We start from the raw sequence: 19203 nt of genomic DNA on the forward strand, positions 1-19203 counted from the left end.
TTCAGAAACATCACTTTTGAAGTGTTTTCTTGTACTTTTAAGCCAATCAGATACCCTACGGGCTCGGAAAGTGCAACGAAACCATCAAATTTTAGCTAGAAACTGTATTTTTGTCGATTTTTATTGAATTTGAACTATATTTCAACGTTTTTTGATGGTTCTGAGCCACCAAACACACTTAAAGCATGCAGAATCGACTCAGAATAGGAAAAGGAGACGTTTAGGTCAATTTTATGCATTCTGGCGTTCGTAGATACAAGAAAACTGTTAAAATTCTTCAGAAACGTCACTTTTGAAGTGTTTTCTTGTACTTTTAAGCCAATCAGATACCCTACGGGCTCGGAAAGTGCAACGAAACCATCAAATTTTAGCTAGAAACTGTATTTTTGTCGATTTTTATTGAATTTGAACTATATTTCAACGTTTTTTGATGGTTCTGAGCCACCAAACACACTTAAAGCATGCAGAATCGACTCAGAATAGGAAAAGGAGACGTTTAGGTCAATTTTATGCATTCTGGCGTTCGTAGATACAAGAAAACTGTTAAAATTCTTCAGAAACGTCACTTTTGAAGTGTTTTCTTGTACTTTTAAGCCAATCAGATACCCTACGGGCTCGGAAAGTGCAACGAAACCATCAAATTTTAGCTAGAAACTGTATTTTTGTCGATTTTTATTGAATTTGAACTATATTTCAACGTTTTTTGATGGTTCTGAGCCACCAAACACACTTAAAGCATGCAGAATCGACTCAGAATAGGAAAAGGAGACGTTTAGGTCAATTTTATGCATTCTGGCGTTCGTAGATACAAGAAAACTGTTAAAATTCTTCAGAAACGTCACTTTTGAAGTGTTTTCTTGTACTTTTAAGCCAATCAGATACCCTACGGGCTCGGAAAGTGCAACGAAACCATCAAATTTTAGCTAGAAACTGTATTTTTGTCGATTTTTATTGAATTTGAACTATATTTCAACGTTTTTTGATGGTTCTGAGCCACCAAACACACTTAAAGCATGCAGAATCGACTCAGAATAGGAAAAGGAGACGTTTAGGTCAATTTTATGCATTCTGGCGTTCGTAGATACAAGAAAACTGTTAAAATTCTTCAGAAACGTCACTTTTGAAGTGTTTTCTTGTACTTTTAAGCCAATCAGATACCCTACGGGCTCGGAAAGAGCAACGAAACCATCAAATTTTAGCTAGAAACTGTATTTTTGTCGATTTTTATTGAATTTGAACTATATTTCAACGTTTTTTGATGGTTCTGAGCCACCAAACACACTTAAAGCATGCAGAATCGACTCAGAATAGGAAAAGGAGACGTTTAGGTCAATTTTATGCATTCTGGCGTTCGTAGATACAAGAAAACTGTTAAAATTCTTCAGAAACGTCACTTTTGAAGTGTTTTCTTGTACTTTTAAGCCAATCAGATACCCTACGGGCTCGGAAAGTGCAACGAAACCATCAAATTTTAGCTAGAAACTGTATTTTTGTCGATTTTTATTGAATTTGAACTATATTTCAACGTTTTTTGATGGTTCTGAGCCACCAAACACACTTAAAGCATGCAGAATCGACTCAGAATAGGAAAAGGAGACGTTTAGGTCAATTTTATGCATTCTGGCGTTCGTAGATACAAGAAAACTGTTAAAATTCTTCAGAAACGTAACTTTTGAAGTGTTTTCTTGTACTTTTAAGCCAATCAGATACCCTACGGGCTCGGAAAGTGCAACGAAACCATCAAATTTTAGCTAGAAACTGTATTTTTGTCGATTTTTATTGAATTTGAACTATATTTCAACGTTTTTTGATGGTTCTGAGCCACCAAACACACTTAAAGCATGCAGAATCGACTCAGAATAGGAAAAGGAGACGTTTAGGTCAATTTTATGCATTCTGGCGTTCGTAGATACAAAAAAACTGTTAAAATTCTTCAGAAACGTCACTTTTGAAGTGTTTTCTTGTACTTTTAAGCCAATCAGATACCCTTCGGGCTCGGAAAGTGCAACGAAACCATCAAATTTTAGCTAGAAACTGTATTTTTGTCGATTTTTATTGAATTTGAACTACATTTCAACGTTTTTTGATGGTTCTGAGCCACCAAACACACTTAAAGCATGCAGAATCGACTCAGAATAGGAAAAGGAGACGTTTAGGTCAATTTTATGCATTCTGGCGTTCGTAGATACAAGAAAACTGTTAAAATTCTTCAGAAACGTCACTTTTGAAGTGTTTTCTTGTACTTTTAAGCCAATCAGATACCCTACGGGCTCGGAAAGTGCAACGAAACCATCAAATTTTAGCTAGAAACTGTATTTTTGTCGATTTTTATTGAATTTGAACTATATTTCAACGTTTTTTGATGGTTCTGAGCCACCAAACACACTTAAAGCATGCAGAATCGACTCAGAATAGGAAAAGGAGACGTTTAGGTCAATTTTATGCATTCTGGCGTTCGTAGATACAAGAAAACTGTTAAAATTCTTCAGAAACGTCACTTTTGAAGTGTTTTCTTGTACTTTTAAGCCAATCAGATACCCTACGGTCTCGGAAAGTGCAACGAAACCATCAAATTTTAGCTAGACACTGTATTTTTGTCGATTTTTATTGAATTTGAACTATATTTCAACGTTTTTTGATGGTTCTGAGCCACCAAACACACTTAAAGCATGCAGAATCGACTCAGAATAGGAAAAGGAGACGTTTAGGTCAATTTTATGCATTCTGGCGTTCGTAGATACAAGAAAACTGTTAAAATTCTTCAGAAACGTCACTTTTGAAGTGTTTTCTTGTACTTTTAAGCCAATCAGATACCCTACGGGCTCGGAAAGTGCAACGAAACCATCAAATTTTAGCTAGAAACTGTATTTTTGTCGATTTTTATTGAATTTGAACTATATTTCAACGTTTTTTGATGGTTCTGAGCCACCAAACACACTTAAAGCATGCAGAATCGACTCAGAATAGGAAAAGGAGACGTTTAGGTCAATTTTATGCATTCTGGCGTTCGTAGATACAAGAAAACTGTTAAAATTCTTCAGAAACGTCACTTTTGAAGTGTTTTCTTGTACTTTTAAGCCAATCAGATACCCTACGGGCTCGGAAAGTGCAACGAAACCATCAAATTTTAGCTAGAAACTGTATTTTTGTCGATTTTTATTGAATTTGAACTATATTTCAACGTTTTTTGATGGTTCTGAGCCACCAAACACACTTAAAGCATGCAGAATCGACTCAGAATAGGAAAAGGAGACGTTTAGGTCAATTTTATGCATTCTGGCGTTCGTAGATACAAGAAAACTGTTAAAATTCTTCAGAAACGTCACTTTTGAAGTGTTTTCTTGTACTTTTAAGCCAATCAGATACCCTACGGGCTCGGAAAGTGCAACGAAACCATCAAATTTTAGCTAGAAACTGTATTTTTGTCGATTTTTATTGAATTTGAACTATATTTCAACGTTTTTTGATGGTTCTGAGCCACCAAACACACTTAGGCCCGGTTTTACAATGCAAGCTTAAGCGAGGTTCAAAGATAAGCCTTGGTTCAACTGCAGTTGTCCGTTTTACAATACATGGTTCAATGTTAAACCGCGCTCAAACGAAGGCTCAGCTGAGCGCTGATGTCAGGGTGGTTTAAGCTTCGCTCAACTGTCCATAACCTCAAATGTCTGTGCTTTATCGTTTTGGTGGTGTGACAGCATTATAATTGAAGATGGAAAATTTATTAGGAGTATTAACTGACGATGAAGACGTTTTAGAAATGATAAACATATTAGAACCGGCACATATGCGACGACCAAAAGTTTTTCAGTTGAGAGAAAATCACTTTGAAAAGTGAAATGCTGGGGAATTTTTGAAACGATTTCGTTTTTCCAAGACTGGCGTACGGTTTATTTTGCAACAAATACAGGAGCAAATTACATCGCGAACAGAAAGAAATCATGCAGTATCACTGGAGCAAATGCTACTTGTGACTTCACGTTTCCTTGCCACTGGATCTTTTCTGCAAGTTGCTGGTGACTTTATAGGGATTAGTAAAGCAACAGCTTCTCAAATAATTAATGTTTTGGGGTGTGGAAAAGACGCTTTCCAGCATTGGCTTTTGGAATTCGTTTAAAAATGTGTAAATTAGAGGCAGTGGTTGTGGCAACAGCAGTTTTACACAACATTGCAATTATTTTAAATGAAGAAGAACCGCCAATGGACGCAGAAGAAGAAGCAGCAGTGAATTTTGTGAACGATGTTCTAATTGAAAACATTGGAGAATATAGTGGCAATTATAATCAGAACAATTTTGTACGGAACCAGTTCATCAGAGAATATTTTACTCATTTGCTTTTTTTGATTTCGTTTTTAGTTGCAGTAAATAATAAAATGTAATGTAATTATTTATTTAAGTTTTATTATTTAAAATATTAAATTTTTGGGCAATTAATATTTCAATCTTCATTTGGTGTTCTGCTTTATTACTTCTAATTCAAGTGCAGCTTTGTCTCTCATAATTTGCATTTCTAGTTCATGTTTCTCTTTCATGGCTTTTAATTTAAACTCTTGCTCCTTTTGGATGTATTCCTTTCGACTTAGTTCGACAAGTTCTTTGGCAGCGGCACATTGCTCTAAATTATCACTTGTCTGGTTTCCTTTACCTATACAAACAATACATTAATAAAGTTTTAAGACAAGTGTCAAACATTTTTTAATATAAATATATATACATATAATACCTCTACGATATGGCGTGAGTGCTGAAAATTTTTTTTGCTTCAAGATTTTGGGGGAGTATTTAGCCCAATTCCCAGTTTGACCATTTTCTACAAAAATAACCATATTTGATTATTATTAATGTTTACCACTTTCTTTATTGGGACCACTTATTTTATCCATAACAGGCACTTCTCTCGAAATTGCTCCGGTTTGATCTTTTGGCATAAAACAATCTGAAATAAAGAAAAAATAGTAAAAAATTTCTGAATAAAGTGTATGTAAGGATAAAAAGTATTTACCATCATTTTCGTCATCAGACAGATTATACCGCTGTTACTTTGGAATGCTGAAAAGCATCAACATTTTAATTTTACAATACATATTATTCATAAAAATACTTATTACAGGTTGTTTCGGAATCGCCATCAAATTCGCTGCTATGCCCCATTGGTTTGGCCCCGAGAATTTCTTTTACAGCCACATCAACATCGGTGGCCTCAATACTTTGTTGTGACCCTCTCCCAGTACCACCGACATAGGCTTTCTCGTCAGCAAATTTTTTCGTTGTCCTCTTCTTAATGTTGTCGTACTTTTTGTTCAAAACTTTGTGATCCCGGAAGGTCTGGCCAGATAAAGAATTGAACTCTACTTCAATTTTCTTCCAACACTGATTTTTTTTTTTTTTTGATTTGCATCAGTGTTGGACAATTTACACTCCAGAATATTTCTATACTTGCTTACTAAAGATAGGAGCAAGTTTTCTTCGGATTTTGTAAAATTCGGAGCACGTGTATTACTCATCTGAAACGAAATGTTAAAAACCATCATAATCATCTACTATTAACGAGCAAATGTTACATATACACATATACGTACCCCAGTAACGCAAAAAACTAATTACTTTGCAGAATTTGTCACAAATAATTTATAATAATGTGACATGATGACATAGATGACAACAACAACACACTTCCAACGTGCTCCCAACGTGGTCTCAACTGTCAGATTCTCGGGTGCGCGCTACCAACCTAAGGAAATTTGTGGTTCAGCTGAACCGGACGATAGCGGTGTTTGTAAAACGGACGCATGAATTGAACCTCAGTTCAGTTGAACTCAAGTTCAGTTGAACTCGTGTTGAACCGGACATTTGTAAAACCGGGCCTTAAAGCATGCAGAATCGACTCAGAATAGGAAAAGGAGACGTTTAGGTCAATTTTATGCATTCTGGCGTTCGTAGATACAAGAAAACTGTTAAAATTCTTCAGAAACGTCGCTTTTGAAGTGTTTTCTTGTACTTTTAAGCCAATCAGATACCCTACGGGCTCGGAAAGTGCAACGAAACCATCAAATTTTTGCTAGAAACTGTATTTTTGTCGATTTTTATTGAATTTGAACTATATTTCAACGTTTTTTGATGGTTCTGAGCCACCAAACACACTTAAAGCATGCAGAATCGACTCAGAATAGGAAAAGGAGACGTTTAGGTCAATTTTATGCATTCTGGCGTTCGTAGATACAAGAAAACTGTTAAAATTCTTCAGAAACGTCACTTTTGAAGTGTTTTCTTGTACTTTTAAGCCAATCAGATACCCAACGGGCTCGGAAAGTGCAACGAAACCATCAAATTTTAGCTAGAAACTGTATTTTTATCGATTTTTATTGAATTTGAACTATATTTCAACGTTTTTTGATGGTTCTGAGCCACCAAACACACTTAAAGCATGCAGAATCGACTCAGAATAGGAAAAGGAGACGTTTAGGTCAATTTTATGCATTCTGGCGTTCGTAGATACAAGAAAACTGTTAAAATTCTTCAGAAACGTCACTTTTGAAGTGTTTTCTTGTACTTTTAAGCCAATCAGATACCCTACGGGCTCGGAAAGTGCAACGAAACCATCAAATTTTAGCTAGAAACTGTATTTTTGTCGATTTTTATTGAATTTGAACTATATTTCAACGTTTTTTGATGGTTCTGAGCCACCAAACACACTTAAAGCATGCAGAATCGACTCAGAATAGGAAAAGGAGACGTTTAGGTCAATTTTATGCATTCTGGCGTTCGTAGATACAAGAAAACTGTTAAAATTCTTCAGAAACGTCACTTTTGAAGTGTTTTCTTGTACTTTTAAGCCAATCAGATACCCAACGGGCTCGGAAAGTGCAACGAAACCATCAAATTTTAGCTAGAAACTGTATTTTTGTCGATTTTTATTGAATTTGAACTATATTTCAACGTTTTTTGATGGTTCTGAGCCACCAAACACACTTAAAGCATGCAGAATCGACTCAGAATAGGAAAAGGAGACGTTTAGGTCAATTTTATGCATTCTGGCGCTCGTAGATACAAGAAAACTGTTAAAATTCTTCAGAAACGTCACTTTTGAAGTGTTTTCTTGTACTTTTAAGCCAATCAGATACCCTACGGGCCCGGAAAGTGCAACGAAACCATCAAATTTTAGCTACAAACTGTATTTTTGTCGATTTTTATTGAATTTGAACTATATTTCAACGTTTTTTGATGGTTCTGAGCCACCAAACACACTTAAAGCATGCAGAATCGACTCAGAATAGGAAAAGGAGACGTTTAGGTCAATTTTATGCATTCTGGCGTTCGTAGATACAAGAAAACTGTTAAAATTCTTCAGAAACGTCACTTTTGAAGTGTTTTCTTGTACTTTTAAGCCAATCAGATACCCTACGGGCTCGGAAAGTGCAACGAAACCATCAAATTTTAGCTAGAAACTGTATTTTTGTCGATTTTTATTGAATTTGAACTATATTTCAACGTTTTTTGATGGTTCTGAGCCACCAAACACACTTAAAGCATGCAGAATCGACTCAGAATAGGAAAAGGAGACGTTTAGATCAATTTTATGCATTCTGGCGTTCGTAGATACAAGAAAACTGTTAAAATTCTTCAGAAACGTCACTTTTGAAGTGTTTTCTTGTACTTTTAAGCCAATCAGATACCCTACGGGCTCGGAAAGTGCAACGAAACCATCAAATTTTAGCTAGAAACTGTATTTTTGTCGATTTTTATTGAATTTGAACTATATTTCAACGTTTTTTGATGGTTCTGAGCCACCAAACACACTTAAAGCATGCAGAATCGACTCAGAATAGGAAAAGGAGACGTTTAGGTCAATTTTATGCATTCTGGCGTTCGTAGATACAAGAAAACTGTTAAAATTCTTCAGAAACGTCACTTTTGAAGTGTTTTCTTGTACTTTTAAGCCAATCAGATACCCTACGGGCTCGGAAAGTGCAACGAAACCATCAAATTTTAGCTAGAAACTGTATTTTTGTCGATTTTTATTGAATTTGAACTATATTTCAACGTTTTTTGATGGTTCTGAGCCACCAAACACACTTAAAGCATGCAGAATCGACTCAGAATAGGAAAAGGAGACGTTTAGGTCAATTTTATGCATTCTGGCGTTCGTAGATACAAGAAAACTGTTAAAATTCTTCAGAAACGTCACTTTTGAAGTGTTTTCTTGTACTTTTAAGCCAATCAGATACCCTACGGGCTCGGAAAGTGCAACGAAACCATCAAATTTTAGCTAGAAACTGTATTTTTGTCGATTTTTATTGAATTTGAACTATATTTCAACGTTTTTTGATGGTTCTGAGCCACCAAACACACTTAAAGCATGCAGAATCGACTCAGAATAGGAAAAGGAGACGTTTAGGTCAATTTTATGCATTCTGGCGTTCGTAGATACAAGAAAACTGTTAAAATTCTTCAGAAACGTCACTTTAGAAGTGTTTTCTTGTACTTTTAAGCCAATCAGATACCCAACGGGCTCGGAAAGTGCAACGAAACCATCAAATTTTAGCTAGAAACTGTATTTTTGTCGATTTTTATTGAATTTGAACTATATTTCAACGTTTTTTGATGGTTCTGAGCCACCAAACACACTTAAAGCATGCAGAATCGACTCAGAATAGGAAAAGGAGACGTTTAGGTCAATTTTATGCATTCTGGCGTTCGTAGATACAAGAAAACTGTTAAAATTCTTCAGAAACGTCACTTTTGAAGTGTTTTCTTGTACTTTTAAGCCAATCAGATACCCTACGGGCTCGGAAAGTGCAACGAAACCATCAAATTTTAGCTAGAAACTGTATTTTTGTCGATTTTTATTGAATTTAAACTATATTTCAACGTTTTTTGATGGTTCTGAGCCACCAAACACACTTAAAGCATGCAGAATCGACTCAGAATAGGAAAAGGAGACGTTTAGGTCAATTTTATGCATTCTGGCGTTCGTAGATACAAGAAAACTGTTAAAATTCTTCAGAAACGTCACTTTTGAAGTGTTTTCTTGTACTTTTAAGCCAATCAGATAACCTACGGGCTCGGAAAGTGCAACGAAACCATCAAATTTTAGCTAGAAACTGTATTTTTGTCGATTTTTATTGAATTTGAACTATATTTCAACGTTTTTTGATGGTTCTGAGCCACCAAACACACTTAAAGCATGCAGAATCGACTCAGAATAGGAAAAGGAGACGTTTAGGTCAATTTTATGCATTCTGGCGTTCGTAGATACAAGAAAACTGTTAAAATTCTTCAGAAACGTCACTTTTGAAGTGTTTTCTTGTACTTTTAAGCCAATCAGATAACCTACGGGCTCGGAAAGTGCAACGAAACCATCAAATTTTAGCTAGAAACTGTATTTTTGTCGATTTTTATTGAATTTGAACTATATTTCAACGTTTTTTGATGGTTCTGAGCCACCAAACACACTTAAAGCATGCAGAATCGACTCAGAATAGGAAAAGGAGACGTCTAGGTCAATTTTATGCATTCTGGCGTTCGTAGATACAAGAAAACTGTTAAAATTCTTCAGAAACGTCACTTTTGAAGTATTTTCTTGTACTTTTAAGCCAATCAGATACCCTACGGGCTCGGAAAGTGCAACGAAACCATCAAATTTTAGCTAGAAACTGTATTTTTGTCGATTTTTATTGAATTTGAACTATATTTCAACGTTTTTTGATGGTTCTGAGCCACCAAACACACTTAAAGCATGCAGAATGGACTCAGAATAGGAAAAGGAGACGTTTAGGTCAATTTTATGCATTCTGGCGTTCGTAGATACAAGAAAACTGTTAAAATTCTTCAGAAACGTCACTTTTGAAGTGTTTTCTTGTACTTTTAAACCAATCAGATACCCTACCGGCTCGGAAAGTGCAACGAAACCATCAAATTTTAGCTAGAAACTGTATTTTTGTCGATTTTTATTGAATTTGAACTATATTTCAACGTTTTTTGATGGTTCTGAGCCACCAAACACACTTAAAGCATGCAGAATCGACTCAGAATAGGAAAAGGAGACGTTTAGGTCAATTTTATGCATTCTGGCGTTCGTAGATACAAGAAAACTGTTAAAATTCTTCAGAAACGTCACTTTTGAAGTGTTTTCTTGTACTTTTAAGCCAATCAGATACCCTACGGGCTCGGAAAATGCAACGAAACCATCAAATTTTAGCTAGAAACTGTATTTTTGTCGATTTTTATTGAATTTGAACTATATTTCAACGTTTTTTGATGGTTCTGAGCCACCAAACACACTTAAAGCATGCAGAATCGACTCAGAATAGGAAAAGGAGACGTTTAGGTCAATTTTATGCATTCTGGCGTTCGTAGATACAAGAAAACTGTTAAAATTCTTCAGAAACGTCACTTTTGAAGTGTTTTCTTGTACTTTTAAGCCAATCAGATACCCTACGGGCTCGGAAAGTGCAACGAAACCATCAAATTTTAGCTAGAAACTGTATTTTTGTCGATTTTTATTGAATTTGAACTATATTTCAACGTTTTTTGATGGTTCTGAGCCACCAAACACACTTAAAGCATGCAGAATCGACTCAGAATAGGAAAAGGAGACGTTTAGGTCAATTTTATGCATTCTGGCGTTCGTAGATACAAGAAAACTGTTAAAATTCTTCAGAAACGTCACTTTTGAAGTGTTTTCTTGTACTTTTAAGCCAATCAGATACCCAACGGGCTCGGAAAGTGCAACGAAACCATCAAATTTTAGCTAGAAACTGTATTTTTGTCGATTTTTATTGAATTTGAACTATATTTCAACGTTTTTTGATGGTTCTGAGCCACCAAACACACTTAAAGCATGCAGAATCGACTCAGAATAGGAAAAGGAGACGTTTAGGTCAATTTTATGCATTCTGGCGTTCGTAGATACAAGAAAACTGTTAAAATTCTTCAGAAACGTCACTTTTGAAGTGTTTTCTTGTACTTGTAAGCCAATCAGATACCCTACGGGCTCGGAAAGTGCAACGAAACCATCAAATTTTAGCTAGAAACTGTATTTTTGTCGATTTTTATTGAATTTGAACTATATTTCAACGTTTTTTGATGGTTCTGAGCCACCAAACACACTTAAAGCATGCAGAATCGACTCAGAATAGGAAAAGGAGACGTTTAGGTCAATTTTATGCATTCTGGCGTTCGTAGATACAAGAAAACTTAAAATTCTTCAGAAACGTCACTTTTGAAGTGTTTTCTTGTACTTTTAAGCCAATCAGATACCCTACGGGCTCGGAAAGTGCAACGAAACCATCAAAATTTAGCTAGAAACTGTATTTTTGTCGATTTTTATTGAATTTGAACTATATTTCAACGTTTTTTTATGGTTCTGAGCCACCAAACACACTTAAAGCATGCAGAATCGACTCAGAATAGGAAAAGGAGACGTTTAGGTCAATTTTATGCATTCTGGCGTTCGTAGATACAAGAAAACTGTTAAAATTCTTCAGAAACGTCACTTTTGAAGTGTTTTCTTGTACTTTTAAGCCAATCAGATACCCTACGGGCTCGGAAAGTGCAACGAAACCATCAAATTTTAGCTAGAAACTGTATTTTTGTCGATTTTTATTGAATTTGAACTATATTTCAAAGTTTTTTGATGGCTCTGAGCCACCAAACACACTTAAAGCATGCAGAATCGACTCAGAATAGGAAAAGGAGACTTTAGGTCAATTTTATGCACTCTGGCGTTCGTAGATACAAGAAAACTGTTAAAATTCTTCAGAAACGTCACTTTTGAAGTGTTTTCTTGTACTTTTAAGCCAATCAGATACCCTACGGGCTCGGAAAGTGCAACGAAACCATCAAATTTTAGCTAGAAACTGTATTTTTGTCGATTTTTATTGAATTTGAACTATATTTCAACGTTTTTTGATGGTTCTGAGCCACCAAACACACTTAAAGCATGCAGAATCGACTCAGAATAGGAAAAGGAGACGTTTAGGTCAATTTTATGCATTCTGGCGTTCGTAGATACAAGAAAACTGTTAAAATTCTTCAGAAACGTCACTTTTGAAGTGTTTTCTTGTACTTTTAAGCCAATCAGATACCCTACGGGCTCGGAAAGTGCAACGAAACCATCAAATTTTAGCTAGAAACTGTATTTTTGTCGATTTTTATTGAATTTGAACTATATTTCAACGTTTTTTGATGGTTCTGAGCCACCAAACACAACTTAAAGCATGCAGAATCGACTCAGAATAGGAAAAGGAGACGTTTAGGTCAATTTTATGCATTCTGGCGTTCGTAGATACAAGAAAACTGTTAAAATTCTTCAGAAACGTCACTTTTGAAGTGTTTTCTTGTACTTTTAAGCCAATCAGATACCCTACGGGCTCGGAAAGTGCAACGAAACCATCAAATTTTAGCTAGAAACTGTATTTTTGTCGATTTTTATTGAATTTGAACTATATTTCAACGTTTTTTGATGGTTCTGAGCCACCAAACACACTTAAAGCATGCAGAATCGACTCAGAATAGGAAAAGGAGACGTTTAGGTCAATTTTATGCATTCTGGCGTTCGTAGATACAAGAAAACTGTTAAAATTCTTCAGAAACGTCACTTTTGAAGTGTTTTCTTGTACTTTTAAGCCAATCAGATACCCTACGGGCTCGGAAAGTGCAACGAAACCATCAAATTTTAGCTAGAAACTGTATTTTTGTCGATTTTTATTGAATTTGAACTATATTTCAAAGTTTTTTGATGGTTCTGAGCCACCAAACACACTTAAAGCATGCAGAATCGACTCAGAATAGGAAAAGGAGACGTTTAGGTCAATTTTATGCATTCTGGCGTTCGTAGATACAAGAAAACTGTTAAAATTCTTCAGAAACGTCACTTTTGAAGTGTTTTCTTGTACTTTTAAGCCAATCAGATACCCTACGGGCTCGGAAAGTGCAACGAAACCATCAAATTTTAGCTAGAAACTGTATTTTTGTCGATTTTTATTGAATTTGAACTATATTTCAACGTTTTTTGATGGTTCTGAGCCACCAAACACACTTAAAGCATGCAGAATCGACTCAGAATAGGAAAAGGAGACGTTTAGGTCAATTTTATGCATTCTGGCGTTCGTAGATACAAGAAAACTGTTAAAATTCTTCAGAAACGTCACTTTTGAAGTGTTTTCTTGTACTTTTAAGCCAATCAGATACCCAACGGGCTCGGAAAGTGCAACGAAACCATCAAATTTTAGCTAGAAACTGTATTTTTGTCGATTTTTATTGAATTTGAACTATATTTCAACGTTTTTTGATGGTTCTGAGCCACCAAACACACTTAAAGCATGCAGAATCGACTCAGAATAGGAAAAGGAGACGTTTAGGTCAATTTTATGCATTCTGGCGTTCGTAGATACAAGAAAACTGTTAAAATTCTTCAGAAACGTCACTTTTGAAGTGTTTTCTTGTACTTTTAAGCCAATCAGATACCCTACGGGCTCGGAAAGTGCAACGAAACCATCAAATTTTAGCTAGAAACTGAATTTTTGTCGATTTTTATTGAATTTGAACTATATTTCAACGTTTTTTGATGGTTCTGAGCCACCAAACACACTTAAAGCATGCAGAATCGACTCAGAATAGGAAAAGGAGTAGTTTAGGTCAATTTTATGCATTCTGGCGTTCGTAGATACAAGAAAACTGTTAAAATTCTTCAGAAACGTCACTTTTGAAGTGTTTTCTTGTACTTTTAAGCCAATCAGATACCCTACGGGCTCGGAAAGTGCAACGAAACCATCAAATTTTAGCTAGAAACTGTATTTTTGTTGATTTTTATTGAATTTGAACTATATTTCAACGTTTTTTGATGGTTCTGAGCCACCAAACACACTTAAAGCATGCAGAATCGACTCAGAATAGGAAAAGGAGACGTTTAGGTCAATTTTATTCATTCTGGCGTTCGTAGATACAAGAAAACTGTTAAAATTCTTCAGAAACGTCACTTTTGAAGTGTTTTCTTGTACTTTTAAGCCAATCAGATACCCTACGGGCTCGGAAAGTGCAACGAAACCATCAAATTTTAGGTAGAAACTGTATTTTTGTCGATTTTTATTGAATTTGAACTATATTTCAACGTTTTTTGATGGTTCTGAGCCACCAAACACACTTAAAGCATGCAGAATCGACTCAGAATAGGAAAAGGAGACGTTTAGGTCAATTTTATGCATTCTGGCTTTCGTAGATACAAGAAAACTGTTAAAATTCTTCAGAAACGTCACTTTTGAAGTGTTTTCTTGTACTTTTAAGCCAATCAGATACCCTACGGGCTCGGAAAGTGCAACGAAACCATCAAATTTTAGCTAGAAACTGTATTTTTGTCGATTTTTATTGAATTTGAACTATATTTCAACGTTTTTTGATGGTTCTGAGCCAGCAAACACACTTAAAGCATGCAGAATCGACTCAGAATAGGAAAAGGAGACGTTTAGGTCAATTTTATGCATTCTGGCGTTCGTAGATACAAGAAAACTGTTAAAATTCTTCAGAAACGTGACTTTTGAAGTGTTTTCTTGTACTTTTAAGCCAATCAGATACCCTACGGGCTCGGAAAGTGCAACGAAACCATCAAATTTTAGCTAGAAACTGTATTTTTGTCGATTTTTATTGAATTTGAACTATATTTCAACGTTTTTTGATGGTTCTGAGCCACCAAACACACTTAAAGCATGCAGAATCGACTCAGAATAGGAAAAGGAGACGTTTAGGTGAATTTTATGCATTCTGGCTTTCGTAGATACAAGAAAACTGTTAAAATTCTTCAGAAACGTCACTTTTGAAGTGTTTTCTTCTACTTTTAAGCCAATCAGATACCCTACGGGCTCGGAAAGTGCAACGAAACCATCAAATTTTAGCTAGAAACTGTATTTTTGTCGATTTTTATTGAATTTGAACTATATTTCAACGTTTTTTGATGGTTCTGAGCCACCAAACACACTTAAAGCATGCAGAATCGACTCAGAATAGGAAAAGGAGACGTTTAGGTCAATTTTATGCATTCTGGCGTTCGTAGATACAAGAAAACTGTTAAAATTCTTCAGAAACGTCACTTTTGAAGTGTTTTCTTGTACTTTTAAGCCAATCAGATACCCTACGGGCTCGGAAAGTGCAACGAAACCATCAAATTTTAGCTAGAAACTGTATTTTTGTCGATTTTTATTGAATTTGAACTATATTTCAACGTTTTTTGATGGTTCTGAGCCACCAAACACACTTAAAGCATGCAGAATCGACTCAGAATAGGAAAAGGAGACGTTTAGGTCAATTTTATGCATTCTGGCGTTCGTAGATACAAGAAAACTGTTAAAATTCTTCAGAAACGTCACTTTTGAAGTGTTTTCTTGTACTTTTAAGCCAATCAGATACCCTGCGGGCTCGGAAAGTGCAACGAAACCATCAAATTTTAGCTAGAAACTGTATTTTTGTCGATTTTTATTGAATTTGAACTATATTTCAACGTTTTTTGATGGTTCTGAGCCACCAAACACACTTAAAGCATGCAGAATCGACTCAGAATAGGAAAAGGAGACGTTTAGGTCAATTTTATGCATTCTGGCGTTCGTAGATACAAGAAAACTATTAAAATTCTTCAGAAACGTCACTTTTGAAGTGTTTTCTTGTACTTTTAAGCCAATCAGATACCCTACGGGCTCGGAAAGTGCAACGAAACCATCAAATTTTAGCTAGAAACTGTATTTTTGTCGATTTTTATTGAATTTGAACTATATTTCAACGTTTTTTGATGGTTCTGAGCCACCAAACACACTTAAAGCATGCAGAATCGACTCAGAATAGGAAAAGGAGACGTTTAGGTCAATTTTATGCATTCTGGCGTTCGTAGATACAAGAAAACTGTTAAAATTCTTCAGAAACGTCACTTTTGAAGTGTTTTCTTGTACTTTTAAGCCAATCAGATACCCTACGGGCTCGGAAAGTGCAACGAAACCATCAAATTTTAGCTAGAAACTGTATTTTTGTCGATTTTTATTGAATTTGAACTATATTTCAACGTTTTTTGATGGTTCTGAGCCACCAAACACACTTAAAGCATGCAGAATCGACTCAGAATAGGAAAAGGAGACGTTTAGGTCAATTTTATGCATTCTGGCGTTCGTAGATACAAGAAAACTGTTAAAATTCTTCAGAAACGTCACTTTTGAAGTGTTTTCTTGTACTTTTAAGCCAATCAGATACCCTGCGGGCTCGGAAAGTGCAACGAAACCATCAAATTTTAGCTAGAAACTGTATTTTTGTCGATTTTTATTGAATTTGAACTATATTTCAACGTTTTTTGATGGTTCTGAGCCACCAAACACACTTAAAGCATGCAGAATCGACTCAGAATAGGAAAAGGAGACGTTTAGGTCAATTTTATGCATTCTGGCGTTCGTAGATACAAGAAAACTATTAAAATTCTTCAGAAACGTCACTTTTGAAGTGTTTTCTTGTACTTTTAAGCCAATCAGATACCCTACGGGCTCGGAAAGTGCAACGAAACCATCAAATTTTAGCTAGAAACTGTATTTTTGTCGATTTTTATTGAATTTGAACTATATTTCAACGTTTTTTGATGGTTCTGAGCCACCAAACACACTTAAAGCATGCAGAATCGACTCAGAATAGGAAAAGGAGACGTTTAGGTCAATTTTATGCATTCTGGCGTTCGTAGATACAAGAAAACTGTTAAAATTCTTCAGAAACGTCACTTTTGAAGTGTTTTCTTGTACTTTTAAGCCAATTAGATACCCTACGGGCTCGGAAAGTGCAACGAAACCATCAAATTTTAGCTAGAAACTGTATTTTTGTCGATTTTTATTGAATTTGAACTATATTTCAACGTTTTTTGATGGTTCTGAGCCACCAAACACACTTAAAGCATGCAGAATCGACTCAGAATAGGAAAAGGAGACGTTTAGGTCAATTTTATGCATTCTGGCGTTCGTAGATACAAGAAAACTGTTAAAATTCTTCAGAACCGTCACTTTTGAAGTGTTTTCTTGTACTTTTAAGCCAATCAGATACCCTACGGGCTCGGAAAGTGCAACGAAACCATCAAATTTTAGCTAGAAACTGTATTTTTGTCGATTTTTATTGAATTTGAACTATATTTCAACGTTTTTTGATGGTTCTGAGCCACCAAACACACTTAAAGCATGCAGAATCGACTCAGAATAGGAAAAGGAGACGTTTAGGTCAATTTTATGCATTCTGGCGTTTGTAGATACAAGAAAACTGTTAAAATTCTTCAGAAACGTCACTTTTGAAGTGTTTTCTTGTACTTTTAAGCCAATCAGATACCCTGCGGGCTCGGAAAGTCCAACGAAACCATCAAATTTTAGCTAGAAACTGTATTTTTGTCGATTTTTATTGAATTTGAACTATATTTCAACGTTTTTTGATGGTTCTGAGCCACCAAACACACTTAAAGCATGCAGAATCGACTCAGAATAGGAAAAGGAGACGTTTAGGTCAATTTTATGCATTCTGGCGTTCGTAGATACAAGAAAACTGTTAAAATTCTTCAGAAACGTCACTTTTGAAGTGTTTTCTTGTACTTTTAAGCCAATCAGATACCCAACGGGCTCGGAAAGTGCAACGAAACCATCAAATTTTAGCTAGAAACTGTATTTTTGTCGATTTTTATTGAATTTGAACTATATTTCAACGTTTTTTGATGGTTCTGAGCCACCAAACACACTTAAAGCATGCAGAATCGACTCAGAATAGGAAAAGGCGACGTTTAGGTCAATTTTATGCATTCTGGCGTTCGTAGATACAAGAAAACTGTTAAAATTTTTCAGAAACGTCACTTTTGAAGTGTTTTCTTGTACTTTTAAGCCAATCAGATACCCGACGGGCTCGGAAAGTGCAACGAAACCATCAAATTTTAGCTAGAAACTGTATTTTTGTCGATTTTTATTGAATTTGAACTATATTTCAACGTTTTTTGATGGTTCTGAGCCACCAAACACACTTAAAGCATGCAGAATCGACTCAGAATAGGAAAAGGAGACGTTTAGGTCAATTTTATGCATTCTGGCGTTCGTAGATACAAGAAAACTGTTAAAATTCTTCAGAAACGTCACTTTTGAAGTGTTTTCTTGTACTTTTAAGCCAATCAGATACACTACGGGCTCGGAAAGTGCGACGAAACCATCAAATTTTAGCTAGAAACTGTATTTTTGTCGATTTTTATTGAATTTGAACTATATTTCAACGTTTTTTGATGGTTCTGAGCCACCAAACACACTTAAAGCATGCAGAATCGACTCAGAATAGGAAAAGGAGACGTTTAGGTCAATTTTATGCATTCTGGCGTTCGTAGATACAAGAAAACTGTTAAAATTCTTCAGAAACGTCACTTTTGAAGTGTTTTCTTGTACTTTTAAGCCAATCAGATACCCTACGGGCTCGGAAAGTGCAACGAAACCATCAAATTTTAACTAGAAACTGTATTTTTGTCGATTTTTATTGAATTTGAACTATATTTCAACGTTTTTTGATGGTTCTGAGCCACCAAACACACTTAAAGCATGCAGAATCGACTCAGAATAGGAAAAGGAGACGTTTAGGTCAATTTTATGCATTCTGGCGTTCGTAGATACAAGAAAACTGTTAAAATTCTTCAGAAACGTCACTTTTGAAGTGTTTTCTTGTACTTTTAAGCCAATCAGATACCCTACGGGCTCGGAAAGTGCAACGAAACCATCAAATTTTAGCTAGAAACTGTATTTTTGTCGATTTTTATTGAATTTGAACTATATTTCAACGTTTTTTGATGGTTCTGAGCCACCAAACACACTTAAAGCATGCAGAATCGACTCAGAATAGGAAAAGGAGACGTTTAGGTCAATTTTATGCATTCTGGCGTTCGTAGATACAAGAAAACTGTTAAAATTCTTCAGAAACGTCACTTTTGAAGTGTTTTCTTGTACTTTTAAGCCAATCAGATACCCTACGGGCTCGGAAAGTGCAACGAAACCATCAAATTTTAGCTAGAAACTGTATTTTTGTCGATTTTTATTGAATTTGAACTATATTTCAACGTTTTTTGATGGTTCTGAGCCACCAAACACACTTAAAGCATGCAGAATCGACTCAGAATAGGAAAAGGAGACGTTTAGGTCAATTTTATGCATTCTGGCGTTCGTAGATACAAGAAAACTGTT

The 19203-nt window shown here is 35.4% G+C and overlaps 1 protein-coding gene across 3 annotated transcripts; it reads right to left on the bottom strand.

The window, feature by feature from the left end:
- Nucleotides 1-4375: 4375 nt before the first annotated feature.
- LOC135120904 (uncharacterized) lies at nucleotides 4376-5863 on the bottom strand. Of its 3 annotated transcripts, none has more exons than XM_064045233.1 (5): nucleotides 5581-5863; nucleotides 5110-5505; nucleotides 5004-5050; nucleotides 4725-4919; nucleotides 4376-4646 (listed from the first exon to the last, which is right to left on the bottom strand). In XM_064045233.1, the coding sequence occupies exons 4-5, from the start codon at nucleotides 4825-4827 to the stop codon at nucleotides 4447-4449; spliced, it is 303 nt and encodes a 100-aa protein (XP_063901303.1). In that variant the 5' UTR covers nucleotides 4828-4919; nucleotides 5004-5050; nucleotides 5110-5505; nucleotides 5581-5863; the 3' UTR covers nucleotides 4376-4446. The 3 variants fall into 3 exon arrangements, with proteins under 3 accessions (XP_063901303.1, XP_063901301.1, XP_063901302.1); XM_064045231.1 differs by having other exon boundaries at nucleotides 4725-4937; XM_064045232.1 differs by having other exon boundaries at nucleotides 4725-4937; nucleotides 5110-5863.
- Nucleotides 5864-19203: the final 13340 nt, after the last annotated feature.

The sequence above is a fragment of the Zophobas morio genome, unplaced genomic scaffold, assembly GCF_036711695.1.
Source record: "Zophobas morio isolate AGI-343-1 ecotype UQ-CSIRO unplaced genomic scaffold, CSIRO_AGI_Zmor_V1 ptg000445l, whole genome shotgun sequence".
Taxonomy (NCBI): Eukaryota; Metazoa; Arthropoda; class Insecta; order Coleoptera; family Tenebrionidae; genus Zophobas; species Zophobas morio.